Consider the following 24101-nt stretch of genomic DNA (forward strand, 5'->3'; position numbering starts at 1 on the left):
GTAAAATAATATAATAAAATGATAAAAGAAATGGTTTTGTGTGAAATTGTAAAGTAAAACTACTGGTTTTGCCCGTTTTAACGAATAAGCAACACTTTTTTTACTTGAAACATTTTTCGCCTTAGTAAAATTATCTTTAATAATAAATTGTCAACTAAACGATACATTAGAGTCAATCACTGTATTTGTAAGTAGAGAGCGGTTTGATTGACAATATATAATGAATACCATTTTGAGATTTGCATCCTAATAAGGGACATAGGAATCCATCCAATGTCTGCTGGTCATAAAGCTGACTACAATAATTTATGTCCTCATAGAAACTTGTGAGTAGTTTATTCTGTAAGAAGCAAGTGTAATCGCTGTAAATCCTTCTATACAACTGTACTAGGTTCACTCAAGTTCTAGTGTAATAACCATAATATTAAAATAAACTTAATATTCAAGGATATTTTTTAAATGTCCAATTTTTCGTAAAAAAACACTAGATTTCATCCTGGGGGGTTAATTGGTGGATATTGCAACAGTTTTATGGCTAGGTGGATGAATGTGAATGTTAAGCGTGTAAAAAAGAACCAGAACCCAGGACGAGTGTTTCTGACTCGATGGCTTATCTCAAATAAAAATCCACAAAAAAACAATTACAGTGGCAATAAGTCCGCCGCGTATAGAAGTGCTTCTGCACTATTTCATTGTTCCTGGACTGGTTCCTGAAGAGTAATACTGATCACCTTCCATATAACAAAAATGGTCAAGATACGCTGCAATTTGCTTATAACCACTAATGCAGTGCCTTGTTCATCACTGGTGTGAACCAAGAAAATACGATGATCGATGGATACACAGTTCTGTGTCCGGGTGGATGAAGAATACAGTTGTCTGTGTGAAATGGAACTAAAACCATGGAAATGCATTTTTAATAAAATTCTATTTCAAATAATTATAGTTACAAAACATGTTTCTTTCTTGTACCCGCTATTTATTCGAATTTTAATTTGAATTGATTCTAGCTAGGGAAAGCTCTTAATAATTAATTTCAATACGTAGTATTAAATAAAATTAGAAACCTGCCATAACTCTACGGTCCACCCATTACAGCGATATTATTTAACTACTTAGAAATCGAAATTAACGTATTCTATAGGTATTTATACAATCATAAAGCGCAAGTGTTTATTTAATTTCTTTTCATAGCATAATAATGGAATTAATAATAAAATGACAAAATCGAGGAGTTAAATCCAAGTATTCTCATTAACAATGAGCAGTACAGTAAATTGTTTCACAGTTAAGAGATTTTTTAGAATTTGACACCATTCTCAAAACAAATACTACAATCATCTTAATTCCATATTAAGCAATCTTTAAATTACATATATATATATTTGTATATATATTGATTTACTGTAATAATCTGACGTAATTTACATCTTAACAAGAAGAAGATCAATAGTAACCTTCAGATCAGCTTTTCAATAATCATAGTGATCTATGACATTTAAATAACGATTGGTATTTTTTTATCCCAATTTCATTTTCACAATACCTAATTATTTTTAATGCGATAGATTTTTCAATTTATTGAAATGTAGTTTGAAATCGACACATAATGTGATCATTATAGTCAATAATTTTGTTAATTAATACTTTAGATGGTTTATATTTGGTATCATCTTTGTAATGAGCCGTTGAATAAGCCAAAAATTTACTTGTTAGTGTATCAAAATTATGGATTCACATAATTTTGATTATATTTTTTTAATAATTTGACCGAAGTACGGGACTTTGGGTTAATTTAAGACGGGAAATTAAGTTTTGTAAGCTATATGGATAGTATTGTTCGAACAGCATTTGAAATGTTAGGGTTTGTTATTCCAGAATCAAAATCATTCAGTAATATGTTTTCATAGTATTGATGTTTTTATTTACGTTTTTTTTTTCATAAAGCTCCAAAATGAATAATTTATAAACGTATTAATTAAATTCCTTGGTTAAGTTTTATTAATCACAAATAAGTATAAATGTGTAAACTTTTATAAGTAATATAAAAGAAGTAACGTGAAATTGGTTATCAAAATGGTATTTCTTTCGTTCAGAAAAAAAGGATTATATTTATGTATTTTTTATTTAAAAAAAAAAAAAATACTCCCTATATAGTTATTAATTCATTCAATTATTAATTCACCAGGGAATCGATATAAAACAAGTGAATAGAAAATGAATACGGAGCGTTTTCTGGTTAGGATAGTCTACATCTAACATGGCTCAGCCTGTTCTAAAATGGAGATTTTTTTATCTTTTATAGTATAAGTAGTTCTAAGAACTAAAACTACCAAGTTGTAAATTCATAGCTAATCAAATGTAAGAAATTAAATGTCGTTTACTTAAACAAAAATAATACTTATATATAATAAAAACAAATGTCAAGTAACGTAATACATAAGAATATAAATAATATGTGTACCAATAATATAAAGTAAATTAATACGTTTATTAATCTCAACACAGTTTTCAAAAAAATCTCTCGTTACACTATTTATATATGCAGTTATTTTTATTTTAAAATTTGTTTTACATTTCCAGTCTTTTATACTTGGCATTAAGTCATTAAATATTTTTGGAGAAATTAGGTACATTACATTGTTTTTTTTACCAAATAAGGTTGATACAAATGGGACAATACAGTTAATTTGTGTTGCTGTACGAGTGTTTATATTTTGTTGGGTACTTTTTATGTATGCATCTTAAACCATTTTGTCAGGGATCTATATGTAAACCTTCCAGTCATAAAATAATGGTATTGTGTTAACTTAATATGTTACAATTTTTATTTGTCACTCTGTTACTCTCTTGGATTAGCCGTGCGTTATTTTTCCATCTTTTAAATAATAAATATTGCTTTATCTCAATTTCGGTCCGATAACACACTTTCCTTACATAACAATTCATTGTTTTGCAAAACTAGTTGTAACTATTTGATTTTGTTGGTTACCCAAAAAAAATTACCTGATCTTCTTGTCTTCCAAAAATCTTGTCAAAAATAGCGTAAAAGTTCAAAATGTTGTAAACAATTTACCAGTCTTAAATATGCCTATTTTGGCTGAAGAAAATTTCACAAAGTAAAACTGACTAGGAATTTTATTATATTTTTATGAAAATCATTTACATAAATGTTTCATTAGTATTATACTAGCAGGACTGCTACAAGTCGACACGTGGTAACATACAATTATTTATTTACAATATCCAAAAAAATTACCACAAAGTTAGTGCTTTTAAGATAAATGAAATCAATAGTATAACTTGAAATATTATGTTGTGTAGTATCTGCCAGATCCCCATACAAATCAATTACGCAAGGTATCGTTAAACCTAAGGTATTCAATTGTGGCACGTATTACGAAATAAACACATAGAATAAATATGAATATATACTATTCTCCTGACCTTGGCTAATGTTTAAAGCCGGAACTAAATCCTGGTATCGTATCTTTCTTAGCATTCTCTTTTAGTATTGGCAAAACTTTATTTTATTGCTTCAGAATATTATCAACAATCGTATCGTGGCCAACCTTGGCTGTAATATTTTTGAACTTTGACAGATGGTCTTGCGTTTTGTCGGATTGAAAAGTACTCTTGCCATATTCATAGAAGTAGCTAGATCAATATATCATATTGTATCTTGCAATCGTATGAGTAATGTGTCATTAACATCTGTTGTTAAGTAGGCTATGTTTTGGGAACAAAGGGTGATCAATAAATTAAAGCTTTCGATATAAAGAAATAAATAGAACCTTTAAAGGAATGTAAACTCTTTGTACATACGAACATATTAAATTCTGATTCACCTACACGCAAATTGATATCTACGACCAGAGCCTGCTTTACGAAAATGTAAAAAATACATTTATTCGCTAGAACATATTATTCTTCTTGCCAATCGAGTCCCCTTCATCTCGACTAGACTGTCAGATCTTATCTTTATTTTTAACATTAAAACCAATCATCTGAAACATTCAACCATCCCTCGCATTTGTAAAAAAAACCAAAATAATTTAAATAGTCTAGGTTTATTTAACACTCCTTACAAGGCACAGAAAATAACTAACAAAGTCAATTCAGAATAATGGAGAATAAACGTTTCTTCCTTTTTTTGTTTTTTATTTTTCGCCATCAAAATAAATGGAATTTTCCACTCCTACTTTTCTTCATTCATCCTCTATCACTCCTAGTCAAATTTCTTATTTTCCCTTCCCATTAACATTAACTCCTGTTGCTTATTTATTTTCTTAAATTTTTTCATGAAAACTGATTAATTTTTATACGGTTTAACCCGTGCGTTCCCGTGATGTAACCGGATTTGCAAATTGCACTTAATTATTCAAAATCTCGTCAACTACCATGAATATTAGCACTTTTTTGGTAATATTTAAGTAAATCTTGATGCAGAAGAAAAAAATAAATCACATTTTTAGGCAAGAGCCGTAGCGCAGTTGGTTAGACGGCCAACTGTGAAATAGACGTGACGGGTTCGATTCCCGACAGTTTGTATGAGAAAAAAAATCCAAGAAAGATTTTTTCTCATTGGTCTGGGTGTTGTGTATATTTCATAACCTTTTTCCATATTCCATCTTTCCTACCTGGTGACTTACCTCTAAATAGAGGCTTAGCGGGTTATTGCTTTGAAAAAAATAATAATAATATAAATAAATAAGGCATGTTAAATAATTATTAATGAAATATTATGTAAAATACAATAAAATAAGATCACTCAGCAAGAGACACAAATAATTTTATTAAGATAAAAAGAGTCTGATTATTGGTAGATCATTTTCTAACCTCGGGTTAGCACAAAGCGACTCGAGGGAGATTTTTCCCACAGTATGTTATCATCGCTTTATTTTGTTAAATTCAAGTTAATTTATTGGATGGTAGGCTCTACTACGTATTCTCTTAAGCTTTTTATTTCTATAAGTTAAAGTATTATATCACGTGCATCTGTTTGTATTCTAAATATAAAGTTTTTTTTTTCGTTCTTTTCATTTACTCAAATATTTAATTTTGAAAGCCATTTTCAACGAGTTGTAAATAGCTCACTGTTAGAAAATGGGAATCAAGTTGGGATAGAGTGAGATTCGAACCATGGACCTTTGAGCCGTGAGTCCGAGACACTAGCCACGGGACCACTATGTCATTTACTGACAATATTAGCCCAGAATCACCGGGAAATTGTCTGAAATTGGAAAGTGCTCGATACAACGTTGATAACACAATGATTGAACGCGTGCAAAGAACGCTTCTTAAAATCCTGTATTATAGACATGGCATGATCGATGTTTCGAGCCCTTTAAATCTTCGGTGCAATTACATTTAATTTACAACCTATTGAAACAGAAAGAAAAATATGGTATGTTGTTTACCTATACAAAATTGTTAACAGCCAATTTGAGTCAAGTGGATGTTTTTGCAAAATATTGATTTCAATGACCCTATTCACCGTCAAAGACATTACCACTTGTTCAAACAGACGAGGTGAAATATTAATATTGCAGTCTAGGCATTAACAGGGCTTATGACCTGTCATTGCCTGGTTTAAATGGACACTTTACACACTGTGTAACATTCACCATTCTGCCCATGTTTGAACATCCACATTTCCTCAACTCTTCCATCTGTTGACTTTTGTGAAGTCAACAGACTTCGTTACTCAAATTCTGGATTTGCGTCCGTAATTGTACTGTTTTTATTTTAAACTTTTTCTAGAATAGTATACCTATCACTGGCGGCTCCTGACCGAAAACATTAGCAGTCCATTTTTTTACATTTTGTCAACTTGTATATTATTAAGTTCAATAATTTTATAGTAATATGATAGGTCTGGCGTGATAAATGAGCAATAGTATGACAGCCCGCGCATCGGAACCAGAAACGCTAAATGCGCCCAACATAATACGCACGTTATAGTTAATTAAATTCGTACTAATGTCATGTCATTGTCATCATTGTCATCATGTCATGTCATGTCAATCATGTCATAACGCATGTTCAAAGCGACATTACAAACGAACTTCAAATCTGCACATGCGTTGGCAATGCCCGAAATATGTATATTATCTTCTCCCTCTAACGCCCAATTCATCGGTTTGAAGCATTGTCTGTCTCGCTCAAATGACGATTTTAGGAGATATGATATACTACTTACAAATTCAGGGTAAAAGATTGTGCAAAACAGAATATGCACTGGGTCGATTGCGCATGCGTAGACAAGATGAGAAAATCTTCCGCTAGAGTCGATTTCGCTAGATCTTTTGGCGTTAGTATTGAATATTAAAATGTTTACGAGTATAATATTGCAACGAATCCCTATTTCTTTCTACCTACTTAAAACATATTTTTACTATCAATAAAATAACTAATTTATTTCAACATTTTTTTACTTGGCAGTGCACTGCACTTATGCACATACAAAGGAACCGCCTCTGATACCTATGTCAAATAAGTTATCGTTATATATATATTTGTTGTAAAATATGTATTATCAAGGTTTTTGGTGTTTATTTTTACAATGCATATTATTATTGCAATTTTTGTTTTATTTTCAATTGTTGTTATTTTAATTTTAAGATGTATGATGTTCTATGTATTTTAAAGTTATTTCAAGTTTATCCGTTTTTTTTGCCCTGTTTGTAATATTGTTTCTATTTAACATTTGTAAATACTGTTTGTTTTTGGCGACTAGTACCAAAAATGGTAAAAACCATTATATATTTTTTTTAAACATATTTATGTATTTATATACATTTTAAGCATTAGGTGTCAAATTACGTCCTGTCCGTTTTTTTTCCAAATTTGAAAATGAGCACCAAAAATATAAACAAAAATGGAGAAGGTAAGTCGTCATTCAAAAGAAAACTTTCTGTTCCGCAAGATGATATATTTGCTTTTATGTTGTAAATATTATTTTATTTGATTACGGGCCTTCAAAATGGAATGTCAAGTAGACGAAATATATAATTTTCGACACCTATATCTGCGTGGATTTTTTGGATTTTGGATTTTTTTCTTACAACTGGCGGGAATCGAACCCGCGTCGCCTGTTCCGCAGTTGGCCGTCTAATCAACTACGATGTCACTGAACTTCTTCTAAACGGCTTAACCGATTTACGTGTGGTTTTCAGCGAAATGTAGATCTTTGCGCTGCGCGTGTTCGTAGATATGAAAATTTTCAATCGAATCTTTAAAAAAAAAGTTGAAAGAATAATTTTTTTTTTCTTCAACTTACGAGGGTTGCTCTCCACGAGAATTCGTGTACAAAAACAATAGAAGGATGTTGTTTTTTTTTGTGTTTAAAATAAGTTTGTTTTTTAATCTTTACAAACAACATTCGCTTATTATGGATCCCAATCGGATTCTTTCCTTACATTTCTCATAATTTCTTTCCATTTATTTCTTTTTACTGGATTTTTGTTAATACTAAAGTAATATTAACTGACATTAAATACATTTTTAAAATTCGAATTCATGAATAAAGTGCATCCCTGTTAGTGAGAAGAGCCAAATTGTACATTTGCAAAAAGAATTATTTATTTGAAAATGAAATATTTTATTTTTTGGAATTTAACCATAAATAAGTACCTAGGTACCTACTTAAATTCAAAATTTGAATAAAAATAATTTTCAGTTTCGGAATTCAATCATAAACAAGTACCTTGGTACCTTCTTATCAATGAAAAGTCTTTTTCAGCAGGAAGCCAACGTTTGAGCAGGACAACGTCTGTCGGGTTCACTAGTCGTATATAAAAAACAAAACAATTAGGCCCAGTTATTGTAAAAACGCAACAATTATTAATCTTTAAAGTTTTAAAAACTTATTTTAGTGCAACTGGCCTTTTTGGAATTAATGGTTTGTAGCTGTTTCAGTATAAGGTAAATATTTTTTTCAAAAGTAGCACTCATAATTATTGTTTACCGGTCCGCAACCAGTAGTGCATAGGGTACTACAATGGAGCTCCAATTGTGGCGTATCTAAATTATTTTTGTGATGAATAGTCTGTGAATGGGTTATACTGAAACGGGTTCAGGAATTTGTGTATGTGGATAGTATGTTTACTGGGGAAAGAATGACTAAGAAATATATTGGAAGAGGGTCTGTGTCGTGAACAGAGTAATGTTAAATCACAAAGCGAACAGAATAAGCTGTTCACAGTGGAGTCCTGGGGCCGAACCTGATGTATGGGAGCGAAGTATTGACTTGGAAAAGCAGTGATGAAAGTAGGCCGAATGCTGTCTAAATGCGATCTCTCAGATAAATGTGTGGTAAAACTATGTACGATAGATGCACAAATGTTGAGATCCGTACATTATGTAAGGCTGAGATAACCATTATTGACAAAATCAAGAAAAGAGCTCTGCATTGGTTTGGACAGCGAAATGACGCCTCAAAATATTTGCGATGCGAATGTTGATGGATGCAGATATATAGCAAGACCGAGAAAGACATGACATGACCAAACCCAACAAATATTTGAAGATGGAAATGACAAAAGTCGGTTTTTTTTTTTGAACTATTTTTTTTGGAAATATTATAATTGAAAAAAGTGGTTATAAAAATACTTTTTTTAATATATTAAGAGTGTTACCATGAGAGTACACATAAAAATACTTTTTTAAAAATATTTTTTTATGTTATGCACAAAATACACAATTTTTACACAGACACAATTATATGTTTTTTATGTCCCGACTTGTTAGAAAATTCCGTGTTAAGTCGGGACTCTTCGATATAGAAATCAAAAATGTTCATTAACATATTAAAACAATATACAAAATAATCAAAACAATATACAAAATACAAAATAATAAAAGAAAAATAGGGCGGCCTCCATGGTGCAGTGGTTAAGACACTTGACTCACGCACGGAAGGTTCCGGGTTCGATTCCCGGTGAGAACACAAAAAAATTAAATTGTGACTTTTCTAAAACCTGGGTGTTCTGTGATGTAATTCACCACTGGAATTAGGTCTCCTGGCCTGTTGTGGTGCAAAAAATAAAAAAAATAATAATAATAAAAATTAGAAATCCGAAAAGTTATATAATTATACGTATGATAACTGATATTACATATGAACATAATAAAACAAATACAAAATAATCAAAACAATGTACAAAATAATCAAAACAATATACAAAATAATAATAGAAAAATATAAATAAAAAAAAATTATACATGTCAAAAAATGGAATGCAGAAAAGTTATATAATAATACGTTTGACAGTAATGATATACACATATACGTAGGTATATGGATAATAATGAAGACAGCAGCGATGTTATATATTTATTGCCGAAGCAATCTCATATAGTGGTCTCTACCCCTCGATACAATCCAATTATGGATCATCATCTTAAATATAGACGTTGTTTTGGAGAACTTAATTTGTTCATCCAAGACGTTGAACACTCTTGGAGCTTTACATGAAAAGTGTCTCTGAGTAAACATCGTACGTGTTCTCTGTTCGTTTATGTTACGCGAAAACCTTGTACGGTTCATATGTGCCCTACTTCAAAATTAGAAATAAAAGAATTAAAAACATTTAATTTTATAAAATTTAATCAATATTTGACACTTCTGTTATTTTCGACAGTGCAATCGATCAAATTACCATTATTTTCATTTTTCAGGCAGGCAAGAATGAATATGAAACAGTCAATGAATTAATTTAGATTCGGTTCAATAAAATCGTTTGTTTGATTTCTCAATGTACCACGTAAAAATGTATGTAGAACACAAATAAATTTTCGTAATCAGCGATGCGTATAATGTTCCGTGAGTTTGGTAATTAATACATGTCACTGGCTCTTTTCATTAGAGTCTTGATACAGAGGTGAAGATTAACATTGCATACAAATGATTTGGAGGTCCAAACATAAAAGTGTAGGAGGAAGTTGGATGAATGGGGAGTGAATAGAAGGTAATCGCGCTTTGACGGTTCACACGCTCGTGAGTCATCTTTGTTTGGGTTTCTGAACGGAACTACTGAAATAAACGAAATAAAGCACTCACAAATATTTACTTTATTCAAAACCTCTTTTTGGCAGTATTTAAGTCCATATTGAGATGGTTTATACGTATGTGCAAATGTGCATATATTTCACAGGCTGATCGCTTATTACTTCTCGAATTTTTATACACATACATTAAGTAATTATTTTACTGTTTAGCGTACATTATTTTTATTACAGTTTCAGTTCTGTGTCCAAAATCGGCGTATATACACAAAATGCTTATTTTAACACCAAACTACATAATAATAATTGTCTTCAAAGTGCTCATTGTAATTGACCAATTTTGGAAAGGACAGACAATGTCAAATACTTAGGAGTTATTATTAATATAAATTTAAAGTAGAAACATCGGATTGAAAATATTACTAACAAACTTAAAAGACTAACGTATATATTCAAAACAATTTGAAGTATAATTAATGTACAGGAACTTTAAAAGATTCATTTTGCATCGTGCCAATCAATTTTATAATACGGTATAATCGGTTGGGGTGGTGCGAGTAACACAGTTTTAAATAGTGTATTTGTTGCACAAAATTCCATAATTAAAATAGTATTCAGAGTCCGGATACAGACATTTACCGAAGAAATATTCCTCAAAATCAATTTATGACACCAAAACAATTATGCTCTAAAACAATACTCACTTATAGATTAAAAAACTACTCTTACTCAAGTGAAAGACATAACCCCTACAATACATCACAAACAAATAATATGATCACTAGATCCTCAACACAAAGATAACTTAAAAAAATACAAACTACTACCACTTTCGGACAAAGGGATTTTGAGTATTATTCAATTAAAATCTATAACCTACTTTCACTATCTATTAAAACAATTAGTAACGAGAAAATGTTTAAAAAGGCTATAAAAATGGATAGTGGAGCTAGGTAGAAGTAAAATGGATTATCTCTGAGCAACCGTTGGTTTTTTAATGATTTTTTAAAAACATTGAAACGCTTCTACAATATTTTTTTTAATATGTCAATATCGATCATTGTGGTTTTGGATGTGACAGGGTTTACCATATACCCTGTATTATTAATAAAAACACTGTTTTTTAAAAAGCCTATATAAAACCTAAAACCTTTGTTTTACTTCTTCTTGGGCCAGTTTGTTTTTTTTTTAAATAGTTTTAATTTCTCCAAATGTCTGTAGACAAGTCTAAAATCTCATCTTTACCCAAAAAGATTTCATATCTTTAATTTCAAAACCGGTAACTGATTATTCCAAATATGAGAATTTCAGCACCACACATCTTTTACTTCTAAAATACTTCCACTCATTAAGGTGTATAACTAGAGTCAACATAAGCGTTCGAAATATGGTCCCTCAACCTGCGGCCAATTGGCATATGTTTGATAGAACAGACTTTAGTCTGTTGCGTGCATTCTCCGGCTACTTTTGAACTTTTGTCTCCTCGCAATTACTAAAATGCCTATAAATGTACGTTAAGATACTGCACAAATTAATCAGGAAAATAAAGAAAATGCGATGGTGTAACTTTTCACTGGTAAGTAATGTTTTTATCTTAATCAATGCTTGTTTAATACAGCTATTTTAATGTTAAAAAACGTTTTATAAATATGTTATATCGTAAGCTTTCTCCCGTCTCTGTCCTGCTCAGTTAGTCGGGTGTATAGAGAAACGACACACAAAAGTGACGCGTATGCAGAAGAGAGAGACATACTGAATAGAACTTACAGTAGACCGATGCAAATAGCCCGTGCTTTTTACTGTACTACTTGTTTGGCTTCTCAAAGTCGACGGGAAGATACTTGCTCCCTGCGCTGGTCATTCCCTTTCATTTAGAGACGCCTTTTTCCTTGGATTTGTATGGAGTGTCATCTCTGTATATTATATCTCAATGCTTTCACCAAGAACATTTTATGTTTTGTAATATAAAGAGTTTGAGGAACTCCGGCAAATAGACATAAATTAATTTAGACGCATTTAATTGAATGCTTGATACAAACTAATGTAAACCATACTCCGCACCGTGTAGGTAAATATAACTAGAGTGAGACTTACCTTGTGAACATTTTGTTTCTCTCGTTGGTCTCCCGACACATGTATAAGGTTTTGATTTATTGTTTGCTCACATGTCCATGAAAACAACCACTTTATTTCATTCACTTCACTTCCATTAAACGCAACCATTAATAAAACAATGTAAAATCAAATCATTTAGCGTTAGCGTGCATGTATAATCACATTACAGTTCACGTGTTATGCGCATGTCAATGTTCTTGTAACAATACTCTTGATACACCTTGATTCTGTCACTTAATCAAGAGAAATGTTTAAATACTCCGAAACAAAATTACTGTTATTATTAATTCTCAAATACTTGTATATCTATAATAAATGCTAGAATAGTTTATTTTTCAATAATTTATTGTTTAGGAGGGAGGATCGATTGTTTGTATTCCGATTTTATATATATTTAAGATCAAGTCAACAGAAGAATTTTAATAATTATAAATCAAAAGATTTTAACAATTCATATTTAAAGCATTAACTTTGTGATAAAACATTTTAATGAATATGTGGCTTGGATCTATAAGGGCCAATGTCGTAAATCGCAATTACACAGGAGAGTAATTTTTCATCCATTGTGGCGTTATTCTGAGGTATTTGGCGAGTTTGATAACAAATATGAATTAAAAACATTTTCATATATGTTTGCGTATATAAAATATTAAAACATTTTGATTTTTAATTGATATCGACCCTCTACAAAATGTAGGTAAGAAAATAATGGTATCAGGAATAGGCCCATATACATCTAAGTCACATGTGTGTTAGTAGGGTTATATAAGGTTTTTCAGCGCCAAACTGCGAAACTTCAAATGAACATTTCTTATGACGTAGGTACTTTTAAAATAATCCTTTTTTTTGGAAATTCAATTTTTTTTTATTTAAAAGAAATAAATACTCAAAACGTATTTAGCCAATGAAACGGTATGAGTTATGATTTAAAAATGACGGGATGCCTGCGCAGGGTGCCAAAAATGCCCGATTTTTGATAAAAATGACACCCTTAGATTAAAAGTTGAAGATTCTTGAGCAGGGGAGGGATATTGCCATTATTGGTAGCCTCTATTCAAGATTTATTATCTCCCAAACGGCATTAGCGAGGAAGGGGTTGCTGATATAGTATCAAAAACTCAAAAACTTACCGGTACCTGATAATCTTAGCTGACAAAATTAAAAATGCGTCTAAGAGCAATGTCGCCCGCACGCCTGTCTAGACCTTACTATGCCTGTCAAATGCGGTAATCGCCTGTCATATGTCAACTCAATACGCACGGGACACGGAAAAAGGAAGCGGCTAGATAAGGAAATGGTGGGGTTTTGCGGAAGGGATGCTAGTCCGAGAATCGAAGAATTGTCTCCATTAAATACTTTTTTTTTTTCAATAAAAAAATGAGTTTTTAAAGTAAAAAAAAAAACAGAGTACTACCTCAAGTGTTCGATTTGAGAAAATCATCAACGGTACATAAATATAAATATAATACAGATAAACATATTGGCAGATATATACATTTTTTAGAAATCTAAATTGACAAAATATTTAGGTATACAATAAAATGAATTCAGCTATGAACATCTTGATCTCTGTTAAAAAAATACATCCTCTTTCATTGTACAACATTGCATAGTTTAAAACTTATAAGAATTATTTATTGTTATGATTAAATTCAAAAACAGATAAATAAGAACCATACACTTTTTAAAATGTCATACATAATCTCACAGAGACCTGTATGTAGAAATAATCTTTGAAAGGATCATATAATAAATTATTATACTTAAAAAATGAAGCTTATGATATTTATTTCAGACATACAATGCAACAGCAAATACGAATATTCACAATAAAAACTATTCATAACATAAATAATATATATCTGTGTCAAGTCGTATGACTATTAATCAAATTTTAAAATCCTTCACCCGCTTTGCTGAGCAGTTGTTAATACTCGGGAGAGTAAATTTTGTATGTCTGGATTAAATCATAAACAAAATAATGTATTTTGTCTTTTAAATGTCATCTTCAAATGACATTTACTTAAATAAAAATTATAAATATTTTATTTGTCGTTCAAGTAAAATTATAATTATTTATGGCACCTAATTGCTGTATTATGTGGATCAAAGAATGATTGACCCTCTACAGTATTTTGTGAATACTGTGATTAAGTTTTTCCCTCGGATTCTGCGCGCGCACACAAATACTATGTAAAAATTTTAAAAAATAGCCAAGACAACCATTTTTTTACCATTCATTTTCTGATTCACGAATTTAATCATAATTAATACTGAATTCATAAATATGATTTGGTCATATAGAACAAATGGATGACAAAATGATGGAAAAATTTACGTTTTAATTCTTAAGGCACTCTCTTAATATCCATCCACAATTTCTCTTTCTTCTCTAACTCATATAGTGTCCATGCGGCTCGACTGTGGAATCATCTTCCATCCACCATCAAAGATGTTACTACATTATCTCTATTTAAATCACGTCTGAAGAAACATCCCCGTTCTCTTCCTTAATCTCCTCCTTTCCTCTTTTTTCATTTTTCCCATTGAGTAATAGCTTTGATTTAAGGTAATTTATAAAGAAATGCGTTTTTTTCTATTTTCATATATCTTTAGCTTTGAATTCTTTATTTTCTATTGAATATGTTCTGTAACTTGAATTATAAAAATTAAACTATTATTTTATTGGTTGGTTGGAAGAAATTGTCATTTGGCAATAAGCCCGCTTATGTACAAATAACATTATAAACAAAAATAAAATAAAATTAATAAAAAATAAAATCTTACAGTAATGATCCATATGGCAAAAGCGGTCCAAATTTGTTTTTGGTTATTATTTTAACAGAAACGTGTGACGGACGGTTTTAGTTTGCGCTTGCAATTCTCCTCACAAGTATTAACGGCCCTTTTTTTTAAAGTAATTTCAATCATATAATGGTTTTTCTCCGTATAAAGATGTGGCAAAATCAAATAAACGAAAATCTCATGTCCGATAATTTCAAAAGTAATGTCAACCGAAGGACATGTATTACAAGATGTATGTCAGGATAAATGTGTGTGGCCGTCCATTTTCTCTGCCTACCCTAACAGAAAATGGCGTGATGGTAGTCGTAGTACAAGTAATTATCCCTAATTATTGTTACACGTTATTGTTAGAGAATTCTATAAAACAACTTTATTTTTTATTTTATTAATTTATTTTACATTTAAGAGTACAGTCGTTTAAATATTAATGAACTTATTAAGGCTTTTTGGGCTGTGCCCGTTTCAAGCCGTAATAATTAACAATGAAAAATACATAGTTAAATTCATTTAATTAAATTATAATGACATGTGATGCAATAAAGTAACAATCCAGAAAAACAAGGTAAAAATAAAAAATATTTAAATTCCAAAGAAGAAAGTTAAAAAAAATAATCAGAAATAAATATGAAATTACAAACTATACAAATTTAGATTCTTAAATAATCATATTTACAAAATAATAGTATCATTGAAATCAATAGAAAAATATATGTAAAAACATAATTGAAATGATAATTGAGATATGGTTTCTAGAAACTCACTCTATAATAACATATTACAACAGAGATTAAGAACATTTAAGAGAAGGTAATATAGAAGTTTAGGCATCTACAGGGCTTATGACCTGTCAATGGCTGGTAAACATCAACAGATGAAAGAATTGAAAGAATATAGATGTTCAAATATGGGCAGAATAGTGAATGTTACACAGTGTGTAAAGTGGCCACTTAAACCAGCCATTGACAGGTCATAAGCCCTGTAGATGCCTAGACTTCTAAATTACCTTATCTTAAATGTTCCTCATCTCTGTTGTAATATGTTAATATAAACAGCTCCCCAGGGAGTTAAATCCAGTCCCTGTCTACAAAAATTTGGACAAACTCAAAATATTGTTCACTCTATAATGTAATAAGATTCATCACATCACATCACTCTATAATGTAATTGGCAGCCTCCGTGGTGTAGTGGTCAAGACGCTTGACTCACGCACGGAAGGTTCCAGGTTCGATTCCCGGTGAGAACACAAAAATTAAAAATGTTATTTTTTTCAAGCCTGGGTTCTCTGTGATGTAATTAACCACGGTAATTAGGCCAGGAGGCCTGTTATGGTGCAAAAAAAAAAAAGAAAAAAAAAGATATTAGAGTAATAAATAATATGCCCAATTAATAAGAGTGAATACTAAATTAAATCATACAAAAGTTTATATTGATAAAACATACAAATATCAGGATATGTAAAAAGCAAATAAAAGTATGGATAGAGCGCAGATTAGTCAATTTTTGCTAATATCAAACTTTAAAAAAATACGGATATAATTACGGATCATGCGCGGTCCGTCCATAGATTGGATGGAACCGATGCTTCCCTAAAAATTTGACCACCAAACAACAATTAATGTTTAGATTTTTTTAATTTATAAAATAATCTATAAATTAATTTGTCTTTTAAATAACTACTGCAAATGTTTTTTCAATTAAATTGATATTTTAATCGTGAGCAATCATAGATAGTTAATTTATTAATTACTTCTGAAATATTGCAAAAACCTCACACACGACCATCCGACTGCGCAGTTATGCGCGGACTGGTGTAAAATACACTGCGCTCAGACTTATTGTGGAATATGAAAATACGTAAATGTTTTAGTTCCGTTAAGGCGGTCTTCCAGCAATGAATTTCACAAGTCCGCCCATGCGCAAATTGAGATTTTTAGTATCTATAGAACTAATTCTAACATACCAATCCAGGTTTATTTTCCACATGATCTGCCGATAAATAACAAATGGCACTTAAATTGGTTGACAAGATGGTATTTTAATATTAATTTATGAAATATAACTCTTTTACTCTGAAATAATGGCATAAAACTGCTTTTTATTTTATTTCAAAGACCTTAAATCTAATTTCTGAATTAGTAGTAGTAATACAATTTTATTTAGATATAAACCTAGTACCAAGTAACTGCTTCCCTAATTAAAAACCTCACCGCACGCCCTGATACGGATTTAAAGTTTTTAATATTTCTATTGTCATTAATGAATAATTAAGCGTTTAAAGTGGTAGCCAGATTAGAATATTATTTAGTTACTCACGAGAACGCAAATACTTATTTTATTTAATTTCTTGTACTTGCCTTTAAAGATTCGGACATATTTTTTTTGTAAATATGTATACTTTTATTCAATTTTAGTTAGCTTAATTTTATTTTTCAGTTCTCGTTTTTAACATTTCTTTAACAATTCATGTGGTTGCATTACTGCGCAAGTGAGCAGGATGATACGCGGAGATGTAAAGCCGATGTTTATATTCGCTGAAGACGCTCCCCGAAGGAGTCTGTTGTAGTCGTGATGATGCGGATCGTGAGAGCCACCGAAGCGCTGTACGGGTGGGCGCCATACCTCACCATGCCAGTCCACAAAATGAGACGAGAGAAAATAGAAATTTTGCAACATATGATTTAATACTCCGCAAAAATTATATTTTTCTCGAGTTCCAGTGGAATGAAAAATACGTTTGTGTATGTGAAATAAAACCTGAATTCTGAAGGAGTATTTTAGACTCAATTTCTACTCTCAATAACAAGAATCGGGTTGTGGTCCCATGGCTAGTGTTGCCGACTCACGGATCAGAGGTCCGACGTTCAAATCCAACACTACCCCAACATGCTTACTATTTATTCTTGCATACCTTTGTTATTATTGTTTTTTTTTTACTTTGTAAAACTTTTTATTTTATCCTTTTTAACTAATTTTACATATTTTTTTTGTATATACAGTGTTTATTATTTAGTATGTTAGCATGTATTTCATTTTTATTTTTTGTAAATGCCTTTTGGGCGTTAATGAACAAAATAAATAAATGATTCCCATTTTTTAATAGTGAGTTATTTACATCATCATCATTTCCTTTCCGCACCTAATGGTGTATAAGGCAATGGATTGGCACACCAATTGCAGCGTTTTTTGATTATTTTTGTTACATGAAGGTAAGATGATCAGTTTTACGCTTTAGGAACCAGTCCACGTCCTATGAAATATTCTAGTGAGAAAACACACTTAAAAATAAATATTTTATACCAACCATGTCGGGAGTCGAACCTGAGACCTGTTGAATGGTAGGCAAACACGCTGATCATAATGCCACAAGGCCGACTAAATTAGTCAATAATAATGAGACAGCAAAACTTTTTACCTTATAAGGTAAGACATCAAAATCGGAGCTTTTAAAATCATGAATTCATAAGTTCAATACCAAAATTCTATTTTCGTAGGATAAATAAATTTCCTTAATACATGGAATGAGTGCTAGAATAACATAGTCTATCTGAATTAAAGACAGTAAAAAAATATCTTTTTTAAAGTGTTTTTTAATACTTAGCTAAGAAAAGAAACACAAGCTACGAGTATATCGTTAAATATTTTTTGTATTTAAAGAACGTCTGCAAAAATTTATTAAAATGTGTAATCAATTAGATATTATTTTTGTGGCATTACTTACTTTACTTGTTTTATTTGTGATTCATAAAAGAATTGCCAGTGTCGATTTTAGTTTGAAATATTTTTTTATTAAAAAAGTGTTTTAATGATTATCAACATTGCGGTAGAAAAGTTTGAAAATTTGTTTTGAAACACTTCAAAATTAATTCATGTGAAATAATAAAACTATTACCGTTGTTACACAATGACAAGGAAAGAAATGAACACCCGCTTAAACTGGGAGATACACATGATTTGAAAATTTTGTAGATGTGAAAATCACAAAAATTTGACAGAATGGTGAATGTTACACAGTGTGTCAAGTGATCACTTTAACCGGCCAATGACAGGTTATAAGCCCTGTAAATGTCTAGATTTCAATATTCCTTTATAATTAGTTCTGCTCAGTTATTTATCAAAAATGTTATTTTTTTATCTCAGTTGAGATATTGGTTTCCATAAAAGTTTTTTTTTTATTTTACAATAGTTGGTCTTGGGTGAATACAACAATGGTAATTTCAATATTATTCTTCAAATAAAATGATGATATAAATATTCTGGTATATTTTAATTCTATGGAACAGCGTTTAAAAGTATAGTTGGTATAAAAAAAAGAAGCTGTACAAAAGAGAAAAAAATGTAAGAGATATTAAATCCACTTATTTCTATTTTTATATTTCTTTTGCTTTTTTTATGGAATATGTTAATTATAAAACTAATAATTATAAAAATTGAAATTTTATTTTATTGGTTGGTTGGAAGAAGTTGCTATTTGGCAATAAGCCCGCCAGTGTACAATTAACATTATATACAAAAATTTAAATAAATAAAAATAATCTTACTTTACTAATAAACTAAAAAAGAAATAAAATAGTACTCAATAAATTCTTAATATCTTAATTATAATAATAAAATTACGTACCTATATAGTTAATACGATATCGTATCGTATCTATAATCAACCTGGCTCTAATATGCTTATTTGTCTTTGTTTTTTCTTTTTATTGTTGCGTGTCTAATGTAATGTTACTGCGTATGTTTGTTTTTGGTATATTACTCGTATTTTATTTTTTTTACATAAACGGCAAATCTGCCTTTTACAAATATTTATAATATTAACATATTTGCCTTAATATTTTTTTTTTTTCAAAAACATGATTATTAAAAACAAGATTTAAAACAAACAAAAAAATCACACCAAAAATTATACAAGATTTAAATATAAAAAAATAACCTAAAAATTATACAGCATATTCAGTAGAAAGTTTAAATAATAAAACATTCTAAAGTAAAACAACAAGAAAATCATAAGTACTGTTTCACGCAGCTAGGCAAAGTGAACAAAAAATTGTATATGAAATGCATGAATAAATAAATATAATTACCATTCACCATCTTTGAAAAAGTTCAAAAGGTTTGTTCTATATACCTTTTACACTAAATATATCAGATACGTGGGAATAACTATTGCCGAGTTCATAAAGTCTATTTAATACTGCATTACAAGTATACACTGTCCGTGAATTGTTGCTACAAAACGATGGCACCTGTCTAGTCATTCTTAGTATATCCATAAAATAGACTTTGTTAGTAGATCTATTAAACTAAAAAAATATACAAATCAAACAATTTATGAATTGTGTATATATTTGTATACATATACTTATATCATTTATATTGTCATTATTAGAAAACAAATGAGAATATGTCAATGTGTGCACTACTTTAAGATTTATTTTTTAAAAAAACTAAAAGTTTTTTCAACATCAATAATAAGTTCTGATATCTACGGTGTTTGCTTTATTTTACTGACAGATGCAATCAGCAAAATACAAGATAATACTCTCAATATGTACTGCCTACAAACAGGATCTTACAATGATTGATTTCTCAATTACTTTGGTACGAAAAAATTCAAATCCCACAAAAATACAACTGCGGCAATAAATAACGCCACGAAAACAACATTTTAAAATAAATCCAACGTAGATAGTGTTATTACCGCTTCAAGAAGACTGTTTTACTTGTGTTTAGGATAAGTTTGATGAATGGTAACGAACCAAGACATAAGATTCCAAAACCAGTTATTAAGTCTAGGCAACCTCAAAAATAATTGACAGAGAAAAAATAATGTGTGACGCGATATTAGTTTTTCAACTGTTTGTAGAATATTCATAAAATTGGTTGGCTTATTACTTTGACCTTTTTAGCTCTGGTGCATGTTTACACAAAAACAAAATTTAAGATATATTTACTTGTGGTGATCTGAGTGGGTACCGTCTGAAATTAAAAAGCGGAGAGCTAATTGTTTCATTTCTTGTATCCCTAAATATGTTATGCTGGTAGTCGGCATTACATAGAAAAGTTCGATTTTTAGTTTTACAGTTTGCTTTTAGTTTATTTTGGCTCGATTTTTTCTCTCCTACTTTTATATGATATTTCAAGCAAGTATGAGTATGATTCAACAATGTTTAATAAAAGTAAACAAATTTTAATGAATTATATTGAAAGACAATTACACATCCTTTGAATTGTGGCAAAATATGGTATCTTCGGCAATACTGCAATACCGCTTAGATTTTAATTCACTTTTTGGCAGGGGATCCTAAAAAGCCCTATGTAAATATATTACTAACGGTTTTAATGAACCATTAACACCGCTAGAGTATCAGAAAAACCATCAATGTTTTTAGTAAATTAGCAATAATTAAAAACTAACGGCGCCTATTCCCTACGAATTTATTTCCGTAAAAAAAAACCACATTATAGATCACCGTTTGAAGAGAGCTTTGATAAGCTCTGAAAAATTGGAAAATAGGTGAACGAACTTAAGTCTAGCGTCAATAGAAACATTTAACATTTATTCATCCAGGTTTTTTTCTATCATAGCGTGTTTACACGAGGTGGTGAAATATCCGTTGATATATTAAGCTTAATATGCCTACATAAAGGACATATCACATTTGGAAGGACATATCATATTTTTGTTTTTAAATTTTCATTTAAAAAAAAATTCATGTCCACAGTAATTAATTTAGGTCGGAATGGGTAAAACAGTATTAACCAACCAGACAAAAACAGACTGCAGTATGTTGGTCAAAGCTTGTAGTTGACAATTTTTAAGCAATTTCTTCAATTGGCAAAAAAACTCTTGTACGTTCATTAAAACGGATGAAAATCTATAAGAAATACACTGGAAGCTCTTTTTAGACGATATGATTCTATTTCGAGTGATACCGTGTGTGTTGGATTTGTTCCGAAGTTTCGGCTAGCATTGCAGGAGCCATTTTCAGGGTAAACTGAGTGTTTTGTAGAAAAAAGTGTGTGTTTAAGTACTAGTAATTTGTATCGTGTCCCAGTCGGCAGTAGGCACATTTCTAATCATTTTTGTATTATGTAGTGCTGGGAACCATATTGAGTCTAATTTAAGCCCGTCGTCTTTGTTTATGTTATTTGGGTATCTGTGTATTTCAATTGCCTCTTTTATTATTTATGCACTGTAATTACTGGGTTTATGCAAAATTTTCGGTTCAAATGCGAAAAAATGACCGGTGTCTTTATAGACTATAGAGTTCAGCTATTGCAGATTTGTCAGGATGCCCAAATTTACACGCTCTTTTGTGTTCGTCAATCCTTTTCTTTGCTGTGCGCCCTGTTTGTCCTATGTACACTTTATCACATCCTTGGCAACTTAGTTTATAAACAGCTTCCGTTTCCCGAGGATTCTTATCTTTTAGGCTCAATAAATGGTTCTAAAAAAGAAACATATTGATAACAGTGCCGGTGAAAACCTTTGCACCTCTTTTTAGACGATTTATAAAACATGTTCCATTCAAAAAAAAAATGCTAGATACGTTTCCTAGTATAAAAATCTAAAGAAGATTAAAATAAAAGATGTGGTATTTATTGCGCCTGATTTTTTCTCTAAAATATAAATTGACATTAAAATACTGGCTTGCCCACCACATACCAAATACCGCATCGGAGGACATGTCTCATTGGTAGTGTCTCGATTAATTGGATTTAGCAAAAGATGAACTAGTGATTTTTTCACTAATTGGGATTAAATTAATTGGACATGAACTTTCCGAAAAGATTACAGCACTTTAAAAAGCCACAGATAGTAGCAAAAAGTTCCATTCAGTATTTTTATAGGAGAGGGAAAAGGACAATACCACAGGATACGTTCAAAAGGTTGATGCTAGGATCCACAGTAGCCCAAAGGGTAATCCAATATCAATAACAAGTATTTTTTTATTAAATTTAACATCACCTGATAAAAACTGGGTAGCCCAGTGATCAGGGATAACCAAATAAAATTTTAAGCTTTAATGGATTAAAGGGGAAATAATAAAGGTTACCTTTCCAGATGGGGAAGACTTCTATCGCGATTGTCAAGCATTAAAAAGAGCATTTAAAGACATTTTTTTATATCAGATTGAGATATTCTTTGGGTTTAAAGTGGAAGAATATTCCTAATCACTACCATATAATTTACGCCAAGTAGGTAAGTAAAAGAGGTAGGGCATTCTAATGACAAACAGTAAAATTATATTGGTTTTATGTATTGTTAAATCAATGTGCCTTTTTAAAAAACAAATAGTTTGGGACCATGTTATTTCGAAATCGCGTTAAACGAGATTCCATCGTATGCAACTCTTTATAGACAATATGTTTTAATAATTTGAGATGAAAAAAGCATAGAAATTGGGATTCAGTTAGAAATTTGGAATCATAAATAAATAAACAATAAAATCTCTCTCTGAAATAAATCGAGCTAAAAATAAAGCAGAGAAATAAAATAATAAAAAAATTACCGAGCAAATATTATTTCTCTCGGGTCATGACAATTGTGACCTCTGGCAATCAATATTTGTCTACAAGACAACATTTTAATTATATTTTGTAACATGATTACTGACATTTTGACGTATGAAATTAACTTGGATTTTTTTCTAAAATCTGATCAACTAACAGCCATCATGATAGTTCATATCCCGTTTAAGATTTGGCCTATTATTAAAATTATTACTATACAACAAAAAGCAGAAGTCAAATTTTGTCAAAGAGGTCAAATAAATACTTTGTCAATAAAAATATTTGACGATATTTTAAATAACGATAGTCTAGTTCAAGATAACAAATTACAACACTGATAGAATATTTTAGAGAAATAAATATGAAACCTGTCATTGGCGTGTTTAAGTGGCCACTTTACACACTGAGTAACATTCACTATTTTGCTTATGTTTGAACGGCCGTTTCTTTTTATATCTTACATTTGTTTATTTTAGTGAAGTTTAAGAGCTGAAATCTGTATTGTTGGGAAGAGATTCAGCTGATGATTTATTTTACCACATGTTTGTAGACCAAATACTGGGTTTCGACTTATTATCATTTACAAAAAAAACAGACCGCATTGATGCACCAGCCACCGTTTTTACCAGACTTGGCCCCCTGCGACTTTTCTTTTTCCT

General features: G+C 30.4%; 1 protein-coding gene across 1 annotated transcript in view; it reads right to left on the reverse strand.

Annotated features, from left to right (window-relative positions):
- Positions 1–24101, reverse strand: part of LOC148278531 (PAS domain-containing protein cky-1-like) — a gene marked incomplete at its 3' end in the record, with an annotated part of 144676 nt that overhangs the window by 107781 nt on the left and 12794 nt on the right. Inside the window, exon 2 of the mRNA XM_088231268.1 lies at positions 12103–12356. Within this exon, the coding sequence (XP_088087394.1) occupies positions 12103–12143 (41 nt within the window). The remainder of the gene's footprint in view (positions 1–12102; positions 12357–24101) is intronic.

Source organism: Micrasema longulum, unplaced genomic scaffold (genome assembly GCF_059751315.1).
Source record: "Micrasema longulum isolate JH-2025_06_02 unplaced genomic scaffold, ASM5975131v1 h1tg000865l, whole genome shotgun sequence".
Taxonomy (NCBI): domain Eukaryota; kingdom Metazoa; phylum Arthropoda; class Insecta; order Trichoptera; family Brachycentridae; genus Micrasema; species Micrasema longulum.